This window comes from Ochotona princeps, chromosome 32, assembly GCF_030435755.1.
Source record: "Ochotona princeps isolate mOchPri1 chromosome 32, mOchPri1.hap1, whole genome shotgun sequence".
Taxonomy (NCBI): Eukaryota; Metazoa; Chordata; class Mammalia; order Lagomorpha; family Ochotonidae; genus Ochotona; species Ochotona princeps.
The window spans coordinates 9,449,200-9,468,073 of NC_080863.1; the positions used below are offsets into that span (position 1 = coordinate 9,449,200).

The window sequence follows — 18,874 nt, forward strand, 5'->3', positions numbered from 1 at the left end:
AAGTAGGAGGTATAAGCAACAACCAAGGTCTGGTATGGGTGACCAGACTTGACACCAAGGATCATAAGCAACAGGACTTTCTTTTCTTGGTTACAGGGGTTTATTGGCTCAGTCCCAAGACCAGGGCCATGTCCTGTGTTGGCCTGTAGCCTTGCTTTAAGCAGCAGGCTCTCATGTCCTGTGTCAAATCTCACTGAAGCCAGTCCAGTTCTTCATCCTCTGAAGTGAGCGTTGCGCCCAATTCCCGGAGCAGCAGAAGCTTGCTGAGGGTTGCTAAGCATTGCCCAGGGTTGCTAAGGGAGAAGCGCAGAAGGGGTCATTGCAGTTCTTAGGAAATCATGGCTGGGGGATGCAAAGGAGGAGTTAATACAAAGGAAGAGATACCAGAGAAGGGCTCCTACAGCTTCCCAGCATCTCCTGGAAACTTGTGCTAAGGCCCATGAGAAGTTATCGCCAAGACTCGGCCCTGGTGCTTTGCCACTCTCTAAGCTGGTTCTATGTGGAAATGTGTGTCACGCGATTGTTTGGGTCAACCTCAAGCCTCACGTGGAAAATATGTCCAAAGGGTTTTTCCATCGCATGCAACCACAGGAGAACTCATGTGAGTGGGAAAAGCATACAGACGAGAATTGAAGTTCCAGATAGACACAACAGGTAGAAAGCACCAGGATCAGAAGAGCAAGAGACTGAGAAAGATCTGCCGGAACAGTAGTCCCAGGTCATCACCAATGCTTACACAGGATCTCTAAAAATGTTTAGAAGCCAGGTATTTGACAAAGTCTAGGCTTTTCTTGATGAATGGAAAAGCTGCCCTTCACTGAGCTGACTGTCCCACATGACAAGAAGAAGCCAGAGTCAAGCAGTGGCTGAACAATTCAAGTCCCCACGGGGCACATCATCCCACCATGGGTCCTCTTGAACGCTTTCATTACAGATGAATACACCTCGGGCCTGGTGTGATACCTTAGTGGCTAGATTCCTCACCTTGTATGCCTAGGATCCCATATAGGCACTGGTTCGTGTCTTGGCTGCTCCACTTCCCATCCATCCAGCTCCCTGCCTGCAGCCTGGAAAAGCAGTCAAGGATGGCCCAAATCCTTGGGACCCTGCACCCACATGGGAGATCCAAAAGAAACTTCTGGCTCGTAGCTTTGGATTAGCTCAGCTCTGGCTGTTACAGCCACTTGGGAAGTCAATCAGTAGGCAGAAAATTCTTTCTGTAGATCTGTCTTTCCAATAAAAATAAACTTTTGAGAAGATGAATATATCTGGGTTTCTGTTCAGAAAGGATAGCAGAAACACACTTCACGGGTCACTTCCTATGTTTTCCACTTATTTACATGGTCCCTCTGTCGCACATTCATGATCACCATCTGGGATGCGATTTGGAGTTCCATACAGGTGATGTCGACCCCCTGTGTGCCGTGTTCCTAACCCACATAGCACTTGACCCAGAACAAGCACTAGTGATGCTGAGTGACAAGTGGATGATACAGAATGCTAGTTTTTGAAAAAGTTGAGTGGGAAGTGCAGGAGAGCGATCCATGGCAAAAATGTATGCTTTGGCAAATTAGTAGAATTGCTTTTCATTTACTACTGGTGGACTATACACATTTATTAACTATTCATGAACAGTAAATGACACAAAACATGATTTTCTGGAATTTCCAACATGGTTACAACCAGCTCCTGGCCATGGAGTTCCTGAAGAAAACATGCTAAGCACTGACTTAGTTTTCCACACTAATTACAATCTGAATATATTTACTGTTCGTTGTGGTTGTTTTCTCGACTTTCTTGATTACTTGGGAAAGTGTTTACTTTGAAAATCTTCCTTACTGGCCATGGTCTTTTTGCTTTGCTTTTTAAAGAAATTTTTATTGGAAAGGCTGATTTTACACTCAGGAGGAGAGACAGGTAGATCAGTCTGTTGCTGGCTCCTGATCCTCTTCATTTCCTTTTTTTGCATTTATTTTTAGTGGAAAGGCAGATCAGACTTATGGAAAGACAGGAAGGTCTTCCATCTGCTGGTTCACTCCCCAAATGGCCACAATGGCCAGAGCTGAGCTGATCCAAAATCAGGAGCCAGGCACTTCCTCCTGTTCTCCCATGTAGGTGCAGGATCCCAAGGACTTGGGCCACACCTCGACTGCTTTCCCAAGACGTAAGCAGGGAGCTGGATGGGAAGCGGAAAAACTAGGACGTGATCTGGTGCCCATATGGGATGTCAGCGCCTGCAGGTGGAGGATTAGCCTGTGAGCCATTGTGCCAGTCCTGATCTTTGCTATTCATTCTGAGACATGCTCAGGCCACTTCTAAAGCTGCATGAGATTCAACTCCACATACAACACATTTTTATCAAGCAACATTGAAACAGTGTCATTACCTGGCTGAAGTTCATTCCTTCTTCCTTCTTTGGTGGATTGGACAAAACTTGCAGCTGAAAGAAAATAAATCCATGAGCAGTCATTCCATGTGATGTATCAAAAGTGACCATTTAATATCTGAAATAAATCAAGGTCCCAAGGATCCGTCAGGCGGGAAGTGAGGCCACCAGGACACGAACTGGCGCCCATATGGAATCCTGGACCATGCAAGGCGAGGACGTTAGCCACTACACTACCGTGCCAGGCCCATTCTACAGATTCTTGAACTCCAATTAATTTCCTGTGAACATTTCCTTCCCAGAAAAATCACAGGTACAGAAAATAAGTATTGCTGAATCATCCCATGCTTCGAAACTCTTCGAACATGTGGTTTTCATTCTTGACACGCAGCAACCAACAAATTCAACTTACCAAGCAAAGTCCTCTCCCTGTTGACAGAGCAGCTGACAACTTGCAAGTCTTTCTCAAAGGTATACAGATGCTGGGGAAGCAAAAGCCTAGTTTAATTCAGGGTTTTATAGTAAATATCAATTACATGAACCTCAATTTCCATTAAGCGCCCTACCAAGTATGGAACAAAACAAAGAATCAAATAAGTTACAGATGTATCCGTGCAAAAGGTGTTAGTTTTTTTAAGTGCTGAGTACTGTTCTATTTTTTTAATTTCAAAGGCACACACATTAGAGAGGAAGAGTGACAGAAGAGAGAGGAAGAGAAAGGAGAGGTGGAGAGAAAATAATTTCCATCCACACGGGCTCACTTCCGAAAGGGCTGCAACAGCTGAGGCCAAGCCAACCCAAGGAGCTCCATCTAGATTTCCCACATGGGTGGCAGGACTCTAACCACTTGGACCAGCGTTGGAGGCTTCCCAGGCAGATAAGTAGGGGACTGGATGCGAAGCAGAGCAGCTGAGACTCAGACTGGTGCTCTGGTACAAGACGCTAGGATTACAAGCAGCAACTTAACCTGCTTCCCTGCAACACTGGCTCCCAGATAATTCTTTATGCAAAATTTCTCAAGGAGGTCACGTTGGGCGCTGAGACTTAGCCATGAGGAACAAAACCTGGTGGATTGCACAAGCCCTTGGAGCCAAACTAGACACCAATTCAAGTTCCGAGTCTTCCACTCACTGGCCATGCTGACCTTGGACAAATCCTTGAGCCTCTCCATTCCCAGTCAGTAAAATCTACTTCAAGAGCTTGTTAGGAAGACCAGATGAGATGATTTATAGTAATTTTTACCTCATTTTCTCTGGTCTGGCAGTCATATAATCCAAAGATGACATTTCCCTTATAATCCTGAAAAGAAGCAAACAAAAATTAGTTAACCAGATGTCTGTGAAAGGCCATTGTTTAGGAAGCTAGGATGTCAGAAGTTTCAAAACAGTCTTGGAATAATTAAACTAAGTTTAGCACTAAGCAGTCTAAAGGAAGCTTAGGGTTCTCATCAGAAAGGGACTGAACTGGATTCAACTGGTCATCTGGGTGGCAGCAGCAAGAGGGACCAGCAATGCACAGATGGCTGAGTTGGGGGACCATCTTGTAGGACTGAGCACATGAAAGATGGAATCTTCTCATACCCTAAGAGGGCAAACATGTTCTGGGCTTGGCACATTGTCTCACTGGCTAAATCCTCGTCTTGCAAGTGCCAGGATCCTATATGGGCACCTGTTCATGTCCCAGCTGTTCCACTTCCCATCCAGCTCCCTGCTTGTGGCCCGGGAAAGCAGTAGAGGATAGCCCAAGCCTTGGGACCCTGCACCCACATGGGAGGCCCGGAAGAAGCTCCTGATTCCTGCCTGTTGGATCGGCTCAACTCTAGCTGCTGCAGCCACTTGGTAAGTGAAATAGCAGATGGAAGATATTCCTCTGTCTCTCTTCTCTGTAAATCTTCCTTTCCAATGAAATAAAAATTTTAAAAGAGGATAGGTACAAAAGGTAATAGCAGTAACTACAATAGCCTATGAAACACTCATAGCAAGACGTTTTGAATCTTACAATTCTTCAAATACACTATCCTCAAATAAAACTTAAATCATTTTTTAAACAAAAGGGGAAAAAATAACAGTACAGGAATATAGTATTGGCAACACAAAGTACCCACAGGAATTATTCTTCTATGTCACTAGCATAGTCAGAAAGTTAAACTCATTAGAACACTTAACACTGAAAACAAAGCAACAATGTTTCAAAGTTCCTAGAATATGTCTGTATAGACAAAGTAACCAAGTTTACTACTTTGGCAAAGAAACTTTTAAATTAGGTTTAGACACTTTTCACTTGTCACTTTTCCTCCAGAAAAATGAAAATGTCTACTCAAAACATGAACACTGTTAAACATGCCCATTCATTCTGATCCTCATTCACCTAGTCAACCACCCACCCCCCACCAATAAACAAAATCATATGTTCAAGGCCATATGTCAACAAATTGCACTCACCACCCCTCTAAGGTGTAGTATGGAATTCTGCAGAGACTAAAATGATTGCATTAGAAAGTCATGTTTTGTGCATTTTTACCACAATTAAAAAAAGACTATAGACATACCTTATAGGTATAAATAATATTTCCATTTCTTTCAACATTTAGTAGACGTAAGCTGTTATAATCTTCCAAAATATCTGAAATGAGATAATTGCAGTTTAATACACAGATTTTAAGTTTCACAAATATGCTTATGAAAAAGTACAGATGGAATATTGATTCCATCACACAAGTTTTAAAATAGGCAAAGCTAACATCCTATATTAGAAATCTGAATGCTAGTGACCTCTAGGGAAGAGAAAGTGATGGATGGCCTCTGAGGGAGACATCTGAGGATCCAATGCTGCTGTATTCAGATGCTTCATGTATACTGACAGTCACATTCTTGACCGTATAGTTTTATATGCATATTCTACTTTGATACATTTCAAGTACCTATTCACTTTTGCTTTATGTATTCTGAGGCTAAATTATTAGCAGCATACAAATTTAGCACCATTATAAGTTTCCCAGAGGATGAACTTCTATTAAGACACTGGGCTGAATCAGCAGTCAGAATCCTCATCAAGCCCTTAACCATTAACTGTCATACCATAAACAAGTAGTTAAACCAGACAAAATACCAACTTCCCTGTGTCATCTCCATTAATATTCACCATTATCAATGTTGCTAGTCAAGAAGGGATCAACCCAGATGTGGGGATCTCAATGCCAAGGGACTTCTCCCTACCTCCCAACAAGGTTTCTGCTGTGTTATGGACCAGGGGCAGTGGGAATGACAGATAAAGAAAAGCAAGGAAAAGCACCGAGTCTTCCTCTACTTTGACTCAGCACTATCAACAAAATTCTCTTGTTGCTTCTTGTAAAGATTCTTTCTTCAGACTGCTGATAAGGGGATCTTCAAGGAAAAGCACAGGGCTAGGAATGCAGCTTACACATCAATGTAGGGCCAGGAGGGGCAGGAAGGAAGGGTGGGGCTGGGTCTGGACTGCAACTCCTCTTAGGATTACAGTATATTTGCTAATCACCAAGCCTGGCTTGGGGAGAGTGGCTTTCCCAAGCAGACCCTCCAGGTAAAGCCTTCGTAATTTCCTAGGATCGGGTCTGAAAAATCTGAGACACTAGTTCATTACCGCCCTCTCCCCTGCTCCGAAGAGGCCCACAACAAATAGGCTGGGCCAAGGTGAATCCAAGGGCCGGGAAGACAATCCAGGTGTCCCACATAGTGGCAGGAACCCAAGTACTTGGGCCATCACCAGGCACTTCCCAGGATGCACTGGCAGGAAGCAGGATTGGAAGCAGAGGTTCTGATCCTCAAACTGATGTACTGATATGAGATTCAGTTACTCCAACCCAGAGTTTAACCGGCTGCACCATAACACCCCCTCATGCAAAAGCTTTCACTAGGAGCTGCCCTAACCAATTCCGTTATAATGAAATACCCCTTAGCTCTAGCATTATTTTTCTTTGAGGTCTACTTTGATATTAGTATAGCTACCTCAGCTTTCTTTTGGTTAGTATTGGCACTGTGTAACTTTTCTTTTACTACTAATCTTCCAATGTCCTAACCATCAATATATGTGTTTTCAAGCATTACCCACCTGGGTGGGGTTTTTGTGGTTTTTTTTTTTTTTTTAGTCTGACATTCTTGATCTTTTCATTGACTGTTCCACTTCCATTTAATAAGATAAATGACTACTGTCTTTATACCTCATGTTACAATTTGCTTTCCATGTGACTCCTGTTTTTGCCTTCTGGGTTAAACAGATTATTATTCTATTCTCCCACCTACAAAAGAGGCAAGTTTAGGAATGAGCACGTGGCATAGCACTGAAGGTATCATTTGGGAAGCCCATAACCCAGATCGAAGTGTGTGGGTTTGAATCTCAGCTCTGCTTCCAAGCCAGCTTCCTGCTGATGCTCAACCTGGAGAAGCAGCAGGTGGTGGCACAAGGACTTGGATCCCTGCCACCCACGTGCAAACTGTGGATTGAGTTATAGGTTTCGGACATTTCCTGGTATTTGGGGAGTAAACCAGCAGATGGAAGATCTGTATGCCTTAGCTTTCAAATAAACAAAAACTGTAGAATTTAAAAGATGAGTATATCTTGGTGCAAAGAAAAAAATCTTCAAAATCTGCACATTTTTATTTCATAACACTTTCTACAAACTTTTTGGAGGTCCCTCATATGCATGGGCTTACTGATCATCTATTAACTTGACAGCTATATATTCTTTTATTAGTTTTCCTAAAACCTGTAACAATCCAATATGCAGTGACAAAAATTGTGATGCAACTGGAACTATAAAATATTAACATGAGCAATAAATTAGAAAACATTCAGCAAAATCTGCTGCAGCTGGCCAGCAAGTTCAGCAACTATGTTTGCACAGATATTCCAACAGAATAATATGTCAGGTCCGTAAAGGACCCATGTGAGAATGTGTGTCCTACTGCAATTTATGAGAGCCTCAACCAGCAACTCAATATGAAGTGAATAACACCTTGTAAGATGCCCACACGATGGCATGCTAGATAGTGATAGTGGATTAATACGCCACGTAAACATGTGAATAACAGCTAGAGGTGCCCCAGATCCTCGTCCACTGACAAATTTTAAGTGTATAAACAGGATGATTCCATTTACACACAACTAATTCACCGCACTGGGTGAGATTGCTAGGAAGGTTCCTTAAGGGCCAGTGTGGGTGTTCTCTTTCCCGTCCTGATTGCTAAGTGCACAGGCGTGTTTCTCTTGTGGCCATTAACTGAGCAGTGCTTTTTCTGCATTGTAGATACATATTACACACTTTTAATACATTTTGAGAAATGGCAGACTCTTTACACAAAACACTTAACTGATGAGCCATCAGCTTCTTCCTGAAATTTGAAGCTAATCTTCCTAATTCTGTCATTTAAAGTACCTAAACAGTGGTAGAAATAGCAATGATAGTTGTCATCATTTTGTAGGGAGTGATATATATATATTTTGGCCAGTTTCCTCAAAAGCTACCCCAAGTTGAATTACTTATGCCTGACTTACTTTTCCCAGTTTTTAGAAGGTAATGCTCGTTATGATAAGCTCTAATATTAAAATATATGCCAAATATCCTATCATAGAAATTTTGTTCCTAATTATAAAAAAAAAAAATGAAGGCTAATTACTGAGCTAATACCTGCACTGAAGCTTAAGGTGGGATTCCCATGTGGGTCTCCCATGTGACCAGCAGGGCCTAATGCACTTTAGTAGGGCCTCATATACCTGTTTACGCTGGGCAGGCAGCAGGTACAACTCAATCCCAGACATTTGGATAAGTGATCAAGTGTCCTAAGCAACGGATTCACCCACTGTGCCTAATCTGCCCCTTGCAAGATTTTAAGACTAAGGATAATCATTTGGTCTTTTAGGAGACTAGGATTCAAACGATCAACTTCAAGCAAAGTAGCACTTGACACTCTTCAACGTTCTTGTTTCCATCTCAACCACACCACGTGCAAGGTTATTTCATTGCCCTTATAAAGCAATTGCATACCAGTGAGGTATAGGTAGTCTGGCCAATGTCATACTGTGAAAAAAATTGGCACACACTAAAGTCAAACCCGCAAAAAGTAAATGGGACACTAGGACAAATATCTTATATCAGGCTTACCATTGGAGAATGGGTAATTTTTAAATCCTTAGAACAAGCGATTTTGCACCCAGCTAAAGAGAATTTCAGCCAATTCCCCTTTCATCTTGTGCATGACTCCAAACTTCAGGAATGCAATGTGTCAATATTTTGAGAAATATCCCTCTTTCAAGATTACAAGGATGCTGGGAGAGACCTTCACAAAAGAACACTTAGAAGGTTTCGGCCGAGATAAGAAACTGCTTTACAAGAGAGCTCGTTAGGAAAATCCAACTTTCTTATCAAAGTACAGCTATTTTGAAATCACCACCCCCACCCCCAATCAGAAAACAGAATTCTCCAACAAAGGTGAATGACTGTAACCGCTACACGCTTATGCCATTAAACCATTGATTCTCAACCCTGGTTTCGTTAGAATCATCAGGGGACTTTTTAAACAGCACTCATGGACCAAATCCTCACCAATATACTGATTTTATGGGGTTGGGGAGGGACCTAGGCATTTAAGTTTCCCAGGTAATCCTAATGACCTGACTCAACCCTGACCGACCTATGCATATGTAAATATGTAAATATTAAACGATATTCACTAGTTAGTATAACTAGAACCACTCCCACAATGTTGCCATGGTAGACAGACTTCAAAGAAATAATGCCTGACACGGTAGCCTAGTGGCTAAAGTCCTTGCTTTGCATGCTCCAGGATCCCATATGGGTGCTGGTTCATGTCCCGGCAGCCCCACTTCCAATATAGCTCCCTGCTTGTGAGCTGGGAAAGGAGTCAAGGATGGCCCAAAGCCTTGGGACCCTGCACCCTCATGGGAGACCCAGAAGAGGCTCCGGCCTTCTGGCTTCAGATTGGCTCAGCTCCGGCCGTTGTGGCCACTTAGTGAATCAGTGAATGGAAGATTTTTCTCTCTGTAAATCTGACTTTGCAATAAAAATAAATCTTCAAAACAAAAAAAGAATGCCTTCATGGTTACCTTAGGTAATACTAACCCTCCTGTTTAGTATATGGTTTGCATTTCAAGGTCATTTGAAACACAAATTTGGCAATGTTGGAAACTCCAAGACCAACCTCTTACCACACAACATGAAGCAGTAGCCCTTCCCTCTGGGTAGACAAATGGTTTATGTTTTGAACCCCCCCTTTTCAAAGAAGTATTCAATAAATTCTTTGCTTACTCATTCTGACTTTCCTCTTAGTGGTTTATCACTGGAAAGTCCAGAGGAGGAAGTTTAGCCATTCTAAATGAGGAAATGTGATCTGATTTTATAGTTCAGTGTATTCAATGCCGAACAACAGGGAGGGGAAAAAAAACTCAGTATTTTGATAGATATTTGTCTAAATAAGCTTGCTATGGAAGGGAGTGGTTAGATTGGAAGGTACTGACTAATCAGTTCATATAAAACAAAAGCAGTTGCCCATTCCAGTGTATTTTTCACCAAGCCAAACGTGCTTTCACTTTAGAGATTTGCCAAATATATATCTGCACTATGACACATAAAAGTATTCATCTTTTCAACCACACTAGGGGAAACAGGAGTCACGCAAACTTCTACCAAGTATCTGAACTGGGAGTGGGTGTTTAGCTTAGTGGGTAAGATCCTGTTATCAGACAGAGCAGCTGAGTCTGAGTCCTGGCTCCCACTCCTAGCTCCAGTGTCCTGCTAAAAGAGACCCTGGGAGACAGCGGTAAAGGCATAAGTGACTGAATTCCTACCGTCCCCGTGGGAGACCTGGACTGAGTGCCTCCCTTCTGACTTTGGCCCTAGCCAAGCTCTATTACACGCTCTTGGTTAGTGAAACAGTGAATAGCTTCTCTCTCTCTCACTTCCCATTTTTTAATTAATCCCAATTCACAGATCCACCATGAAACAAGTTAAACAAAGTAACAAAGATAGGCTCCTGGTCTCCATATCAGTCTGAGGACTGAGCAGCAAAAATCACTCCTACATCAGTCCTTGTAAAATATGTCACTTTCCTGTACAAGCTGAGAGATCAGTATTTATGAAGATGGGTTTATAATGTACCAGGTTGACTCAAGACTTATCAAAGCAGGCAAGAAGATATGGGTAAGACAGGTAAGTCCTCAGAGAGTTGACATACCACAGTTGCAAGTGTCCTGAGGATATGATTTATAGTAGGGACTAGCATAGTGACATTGTAGGTTAAGCTTCAACTTGCAAAACCAGCAATCCTTATGGGCGCCAGTTTGAGTCCCATCTACTCCATTCCCAACCCAGCTCCCTGCTTATGGTCTGGGAAAGCAGTGAAGGATGGTCCAAGGTCCCTGGGGCACCTACACCCATGCGGAAAACCCAGAAGAAGCTCCTGGCTTTACTCTTGCCCATTCCTGGCTGTTGCATCCACTTGGGGAGCGAATTAACTGATGAAAAACAGAGTTACAGAGAGAGCTTCCAAGTAAATAAGTCTTTTAAGATTTTTTTCTATGAAAAATCTCTATTGCTATATATCATCATAATCAGAACATATTCCTTTTTGTTCTCATCAATGACAATTTTTTTAATACAGTCACTCAGAAATAACCCCAGAGAAAAGTATGAACAATCTTCATGGAAGAAATCCTAAGGCATTAAGATTCACAAAAGATTAACCATAAAGTAAATCAAAAATGCTTACTGCAAAAGTTAAAGTTAAAAAAAGAGGTTGATGGAGGAAGAATGGGAGGGACTTGTGGTTATCTCATAACTGTATAAAATACATGAAATCTGTTGCCCTAATAAAATTTTAAAGGGTCATTAAAATACATCTACAGAAACAGCAACCTATATTTTACTCATGGTTGAGTATATGTTAGTCGTCCCTTCCCCAAGCTGATCTAGAGCCAGTGCAACTTAAATCCAAATTCTAATAGACTTTTTGGCAAAATCTGACAGATCAAGATTTAGTGTATATATAATATATATATATATATGAATAAAGGACATGAAAGACAAGATGTTCCTGAAATATACTAAGCTCCAGGGACTTGATAACATCCCAGTTAAGATCAAGTTCAAACAATTCAAAACACAACTTGGAACAAGGCCTACACATACACGGAGAATTGATATGTGATGTTAAGCACCTTTTCTCAGTGAAGACCGAAAAGAATTCCTGATGGCGCCCAAGCTAGAACACTTTGCTTACGATTTCCAGCTCCATGAGGGTGCAAAAGCAAAGAATTCAAGTACAAGTCACCATTCTGCCTTTGCATTTTGATCTTGTCCTGGACTAGCAATCGAGGCCTGACAGGCAAGTTTGGGCAGCAGCAAGCTGCAGCTCCCAGCCAGAAACCAATCCCCCTATTCCCACAGCATCAGCAGCCCCCAAGCAATGACCTCAACCATTCTTTAGGCCCAGTGTACTTTCGACTGTCCCCATGAGTGGGGAGAACTACATGAACTAGATGAGATACTCAATGTCATCAAGAAGGGTTTCGTATGAGATGGTTTTGCCCAACTGGAGGCTAAGGCAAGTGTTCCTAGCATGCCCGAGAGACAAAACCAAACTATGGCATTCAGTAGGTTAGGTATGTTAAATGCATTTTCCACTTGGGATGAGATTATTGCAAAGAACATCTGTAGATTGTTAGTGATCCTGGAAACAATTTAGCCATTAGGATGATGGAAAACCAAAACTGGATTCCTATAACACAAACAACAAATTCCATGTGGATTAGAAAACAAAATGGGGAAAACAAAGCTATAAAGCTTCAAGAAGGTAATGCTGAGAATGTTCTCCTAACTTCTGGAGAGTAGGATGACTCCTTAAAAAGGTCAAGAAAAAGCATCAAGACTCACAAATCAGACCACCAAAATTAGGAAGACTGGATATCAAAGGCACCATCACAAACGGAAAAAAAAAATGAGGTATAGGTAAAGATATTTACAGCATGTACAATGAACAAAGAAAATCTAGGATACATACAGAACCACTAAGATTGTTTTAAAAATAGAACCCCCAAAATGATAGAAGGACCAGACAGTTCATAGAAAAGGAAACTCAAATCACCAAAGAATACAAAAGTTTCCTCAAGGAAGTGTAAATTAAAGTTTATTTCAGGTGCATACAATTCTGAAATCTTTTTTGCATAACCGATATTTTCCATTAACTTTCTGGGGACTTCTCGTACAGATTCTCAACCTTACAGCACAATGAAATAACCAATCCATCAGTTTATTAATTTTTTTTTACTCTGGAACTTGAGAGGATATAGAAGCTCAGAAATGTCTACATGTTTTCACCGCAAGTGGCAACGTTGGGAAGTACAACACTGTGGAGAACAATCATGTGGTCCTGCCTGGGAAGAGTCCCAGCCTATGACTCGGCAACCCCTCTTACATCCTGGAGAGATGAACCTGTGTGCATCTGGACACACTCACACAAACTACTTCGAGAAGCACCAGGAGTGATGGTGAACCAGGAAAGCTCCCATCAGAAACAAGTAGGGAACAGTCTCAGGACAGCCTGGGACCCAGGAAGTGCACCATGGAGAAGAAAATGGGGGAGGAAGCAGGCGAAGTGGCATTGCAAGCCACTCCAACAACCTTAGGGAGCCCTCAGGACAGTGTAGGCCCGAAACAGGCAGCCAGAACTGCCCCATGTTGAGCCAACAACTGAGGAGTTCTGTTGACCTTACTCTTGACCCTGCCTTACAAGGAGAATCTGAGGACTGATGTACTAGTCCTCCACCTGTGCTGCTCGTATCCCATGTGGGCGCCAGCTCAAGTCCTCGCTGCTCCACTTCTGCTCCAGTTCCTTGCTAATGGCCTGGGAAAGCAGTGTTTGGCCCTTGTATGCAAAGGGGAGACCCAGGAGAAATTCCTGGCTCCCAGCTTCAGATCAGCCCACTGTGGCCATTTGGGGAGTCAGCCAGCAGAAAGAAAAATCTGTATGTCTGTATGTCTGTATGTTGTTCTTTAAGATTTAGTTATTTTTATTGGAAAGGCAGATTTGCAGAGAGAAGAAGAGACAGATCTTCCATCCACTAGTTCTCTCCCAAATGGCTGCAACAGCCAGAGCTGAGCTGATCCGAAGCCAGGATCCAGGAGCTTCTTCTGGGCCTTCCATGGGGGTGCAGGGTCCCAAGGCTTTGGGCTATCCTCTGCCACTTTCCCAGGCCATAATCAAGGAGCTGGATGGGAAACGGGTCTCCAGGATTATAACCGGAGACCATGTGATCTGTTGCTTGTAAGGAGAGGATTAGCCAGTTGAGCCACTGCACTGGGCCCAAAACTCAAGATAAATTTTATTGAAAGAAAAAAAAATCTCAGTGGTGATGCATCTACACCATTGCCACATCACTATATATTTAAATAGTGGAATCCTATAAAGCAGCAAAAGTTAAAGACCTAGCCTACCTCTCATAGTATCGAGGAAAAATGAAGAATTCGTGCAATATATATCTACATATTGAAAATTCAGACAGGGAAAATATTTTACTTAGAAGGACACATAATTGGGTGAAAACCAAACCAAAATCAGAGGACTGTTTGAAATACAAATGGTTTAAATGGTTATTAGCTTAGGGGGTGAGAGAAATAGGATATCATTGGAACATACAAGTGCCTTCAATGGGTTATGCCACCATTTTCAATGCCAGTATCCCACACTGGAGAACTGGTCCATATCCAGTTTCCTGCTAATGTCCCTGGGAATAGCAGAAGATGAACCAAGTGCTTGGGCTCTGACCAGATGTGTGGGAGATCAGGCTGGAGTTCCGGGCTCCTGACCTCACCCTGGCCCAGCTCTGACTGTTGCAGCCATTTGGGAGACAGAAAGAAAATAGTCTATCTCCTTCTCTTTCTCATACTCCCTCTGTTTCCCTCTGTTACTCCATTCCTCTTCTCTCATTCTGTCTCTCAAATCTTTATTTTGAAAAGTGTTCTTGAGAATTAAGACATTGCAAAAAATTTTTAGAAAAAGAAATTTAAAGTGTTGATATAACGCTAATTGTAAGCTTGGTAACACACAAAGCTTTGCTTTGGGCTTTTTTGTTTTGCATTATTGATAGCAAACATGCTAAAATATTTAAGTAAATGTTTTAATTTTGGGGCCTGGCACAGTAGCCCAGTGACTAAAGTCCTTGCCTTGCATATGCTGGGATCCCATATGGGCACTGGTTCGTGTCCCGGCGACCTCACTTTCCATCTAGCTCCCAGCTCCTTGTGGCCTGGGAAAGGAGTGGAGGACAGCCCAAAGCTTTGGGACCCTGTACCTGCATGGGAGACCCAGAAGCTCCTGGCTCAGATCAAGCTCAGCTCCAGGCTGTTGTGGCCACTTAAGGAATGAATCAGTGGATGGAAGATCTTCCATATGGTCTCTCCTCCTTTCTGTGTATCTAACTTTCCAATAAAAATAATCTCTTAAAAATGATTTAATTTAAAATTTTAATTTTTCTTCATTTTTGAAAGGCAGAGACGAAGATCCTCCAGCTGCTGCACTCAACCCAACACCCATTAACAGCCGGAGTTGGGTTAGCCCAAAGCCATGAGCCAAGAACTCACCGAGTCTCACTTGGGTGACAGCAAGCAAACACTGGAGCCTACGGTGCTCCTCCCAGAGTGCACCTTGACAGGAGCCTGAAAAGCAGAGCCAAGGGCTGGGGTCATGGTGTAGTCAGTTAGTCCTCTGCCTACAGCACTGGCATCCACAGGAGCCCCAGTCTATGTCCTGGCCGCTTTATTTCTGACCCAGCTCCTAGCTTAGGATCTGGGAAAGCAGCAGAGGATGGCCCAAGTGCTTGAGCCCCTGCACCCACATAGGTGACCCAGAAGAGGCTCCTGGCTCCCAGTTTTGGAGGAGCCCAGTTCTGACCACAGCAGCCGCTTAGGGAGTGAACCAGCAGATAGCTCTCGTTCTCTCTGTATAAATCTACCTTTCAAATAAAAATGTTTTAAAAAACATTAAACAGCTGAGACATGAAGCCAGACACTCCCTATAGGGTATACAGACATCCTCAATAGTTCTTTCCAAAGTTCAACGCAGAGCTGAAGCAGACACAGTAACCCAATATTCTCCTTTCTTGATCCTGTAGGCCCTCGATTTCCACGGCTGATCTAGCTCAGATGCCTGACTACTTTATTAGACATAGATCGTATTTCACAAGAATTACTTAGTGTCACTAACAAATTTACCATAGCACTTGCTGATATGAAGATATTAAGGGTTCAGAGCAGTTAGCACTAGTGAAGTTCTCTTTCTCCTACATCAAAATGCCCAGGGTTCATCAAATCCTACATCAAAATGTCCCAGTTCTGAAGTTAACTCTGGATTCCAGCTTCCAGCTCCTTCAGACCCTGGGTGGAGGAGTGTAGCCATGATAGCTCCTGGAATTGGGTAGCTGACACCAAGGTGGGGAAGTCCTGGCTTAGGTTGGGCTCAGCCCCAGGCATCGCAGGCATTTGGGAAACGAACTAACAGGCAAGGACACCCTCCATGTCGCCTGTTCCCTTTGCTGCCCAAACAATTGTTAAAAAATACGTCAAGCCTTCACAGTTAGCAAACAACTGCAGAAAAGAGTGCACACTTCATTCTAATTGACTTCTGAAAAACAGGCTCTGAAAACAATTTTCACAAATGCGCATAGTAAGGTCTTATTGCTAACAGAAGACCAGACCACACAGTCGCCCAGTGTAATCAATTGCAATGGGAGATCAAATTAAGTGGTATGATTGTTTTGATACATACTCAGCAGGAGCAATTCTTTCCCTAATAACAAGATCTTGTTACTGTGCTCTGAATGAGTACAAGACTACCAATGTCAGCAGAGTTGGTGCCTTTATCATGGAAGGGCCTCTGGTGTCAGCTGTGGGGTTGGGACATTTACACGCAAGTTTATATTCCTTCACAGACAGTGACACTAAAAGCCAGGATCCAACAGCATCACACAGCACACAGCAACCACCAAATACATTCACATAGAATGTGGCATTTCAACACTTCATCTATCCTCATTTGCAGGTGCCTGCCATTTGGCAAAACGAGGTGCTAGCAGTCCTTTGGGAAAAGCAGTACTTGGTGGTAAGAAAACAGACTTGGAACTGCTGCTTTTGCATATCGAAAAAAGCTGCAAAACTTCCTCCAAAAAAACCTTTTAGACATTCAGCAGTTTTAAAAAGGATCCCCGTACCCCGACGACGACGACAACAACAACAAACACGAAGCATTCCTAATAATAGCACTAATAGTAGACACAATGGGGTAAGCTACAAAAAATGCAACTCCTTGTTTATAACAAATCAACAACACACTGAAAAACCTGCGAATAATTCCGCAACAGCCTTAGGATAGTAACGGGGTTGGGGGAGGGGCAGGACGCAAAGGGGGGGGATGGTAAAATCGCATCAGGGTTGAAAGGACTGGATTCTTGGGGGTAATCATACACCCCCACCGAAAGAGAAAGCTCCCTCCCTTTTTCTTCTGCCCTTTCAGGAAAAGCTGAGACGCTAGTGAGGACAGGTGATCCTGCCGCGAAGCGGGCAGTTCCCACTAGCAGGTGGGACCCAACGCAAGTAACCCTGAGATTGGAAGCTTGGAAATGCTCAATTGCGTCCCGCAGCGGACTTGATCAAGAAGAAACCAGGAAATCACAGCGTTCCTTTTCTTCAAAAAGAGGATCACAGCTGCGAAGATCCTCCCTCCTCCACTTGCTCCAAATCACTCTAAACTCGCTCACAAGAATTTTTTTTTTTTTTTTTTTTCAGCAACTGAAAAAAACACTCAGTCCTCAACTGCCGGACAGTGCCCCAAGCGCGCTGCAGAAACTGGGCAAGAAGTGGAGCCTCCCGCATTGCTCTGCTCCCTGGCTCTCTCCCCCACAATGCCGGCCCGCACAGGTAGGGCTCTGGGGAGCAGTGGCGGCCGGCAGGCTTTTTACAGTTACGGCTGCTGCGGGCCACGCTCAGCGCCAGAGGCTGAGCACTTCCCCTCTGCAACTTCACCTCCCAGGACCCGGACCCCGCATCTCACAACGACAGATGATCTTAAATCTGAGAAATCAGAGTTCCCCTTCTTCAAATTAGATCGGCTCTAGCAAGGCCTAACAGCCACAGCAGGCTAACCAGGGAGTAACTATTTCTGAGGTGCTGGCCACGACTCATCTTAATAAAACGCACCACCCCTAGGAGGCCCTCGCCTCGGCCGAGTCCCTTCCCGTGAGGATGAGAACCTTCCAAATCAAAAGAGATCACACGACGCTCCCCTACACACACACCCCTCCACCCCGCCCAGGGGAACGCAAGGGTGGAGATGCCCAGAGCACTTGGGTACACTGGGATTTCTTTACAGGGGCACGAACCGGCCAGGAGATAAGAGACATGCGGGCAGAGGCAGTGCAACCCCCTCCCGCCACCCGGCCCGGGCTCTGCTTTAGGATGACCGGGACTCCAGAAAAGGAAACTACCCCCAGGCCCTTCCCGGGCGGTTCCGGGTCGGATGGGGTCCCCTCACTCTCGCAGTCTCGAGGACTCCGACGCCAAACCCCGCCCGCCCTCACCCGACGCGCGCCCCTGCACCTGCGCCGCCGCGGCCCGCGGCCTCCGCACGCTGCGCCCGCAGCCGGGGGAGCACGTCCTTCCCGAGGTCAAAGTCGGTGACCAGACGCAGAGCCATCGCCGGGACGCGGCCACCGGCCGACTCTGGAACCGATCAGCCACGGACATTCCGGGCCGGCGCCAAGACCTCGCTGTGGCACCGCGGCCGCCCCTCCTTCCTCTCCCCGCCTCCCCGTTGCTTTCGCTTCTGCTGCGGCCGTCCCGGACGGAGAGGCCCCCGAGCACCGCCTCCTCCCGGACCCGCGGCTGAACCCGAGCCAGCCGGACAAGCAGACAAAACTGAGCGGGCTCTCGGGGCCGAGGACACAAACGCGGGAGGGCTTGGGGTTGTTTGCGCGCTCTGGCGATTTAATGCAAGCGGTGCTTTTTTAAACTTACCGGCCGGAGGTGAGCATGCCGGGAGTTCATCTCCAGCTGATTGCGCTGTGCTGCCGGACATGCGAGCCACCTGGCTAGAGAAAACGGAGTGGTCCGAGGAGGGGAGGAGAGGCCGGTCAAGGTCTCCGCAGAGGCTGCAAGCAGCATCTCCGTGCCGAGCCTCCCGGCCGGGGGCACCTGACAGAAGGCTCTTATTAGTGTTTTAGGTAACAAGTCGCAGCTGGAGCCCATGAAAAGGCTGATTCTCTGCAGAGAACGTTAAGCATAAACAGAGCCCTTTTCACCTGTTAGTTCCTTAGCTGAACTGCTTCTTCCCCCTCCCTCCACCTCGGAGTGGAGGAGGGGCTGTCATCTTGGATGGTACATCACCCTCTCCCCTCTGCCTATGCAGAAGTCAGGTGTCCTGATCATTAATGCTTTAGGTATTGCTCGCA

General features: G+C 44.6%; 1 protein-coding gene across 2 annotated transcripts in view; it reads right to left on the reverse strand.

Moving 5' to 3' along the window:
• Positions 1–18,546, reverse strand: part of GSAP (gamma-secretase activating protein) — a 72,989-nt gene extending 54,443 nt beyond the window's left edge. The window contains exons 1-5 of one of the 2 annotated variants that reach the window (XM_058657578.1): positions 18,441–18,546; positions 4,935–5,008; positions 3,629–3,685; positions 2,799–2,868; positions 2,387–2,440 (exon numbers count right to left, since the gene is read on the reverse strand). In XM_058657578.1, coding sequence (XP_058513561.1) covers positions 2,387–2,440; positions 2,799–2,868; positions 3,629–3,685; positions 4,935–5,008; positions 18,441–18,501 — 316 coding nt within the window. In that variant the 5' untranslated portion in view covers positions 18,502–18,546. Of the gene's footprint in view, positions 1–2,386; positions 2,441–2,798; positions 2,869–3,628; positions 3,686–4,934; positions 5,009–18,023; positions 18,367–18,440 lie in introns of those variants that run through there. The other variant, XM_004591350.4, reaches the window with a different exon arrangement.
• Positions 18,547–18,874: the final 328 nt, after the last annotated feature.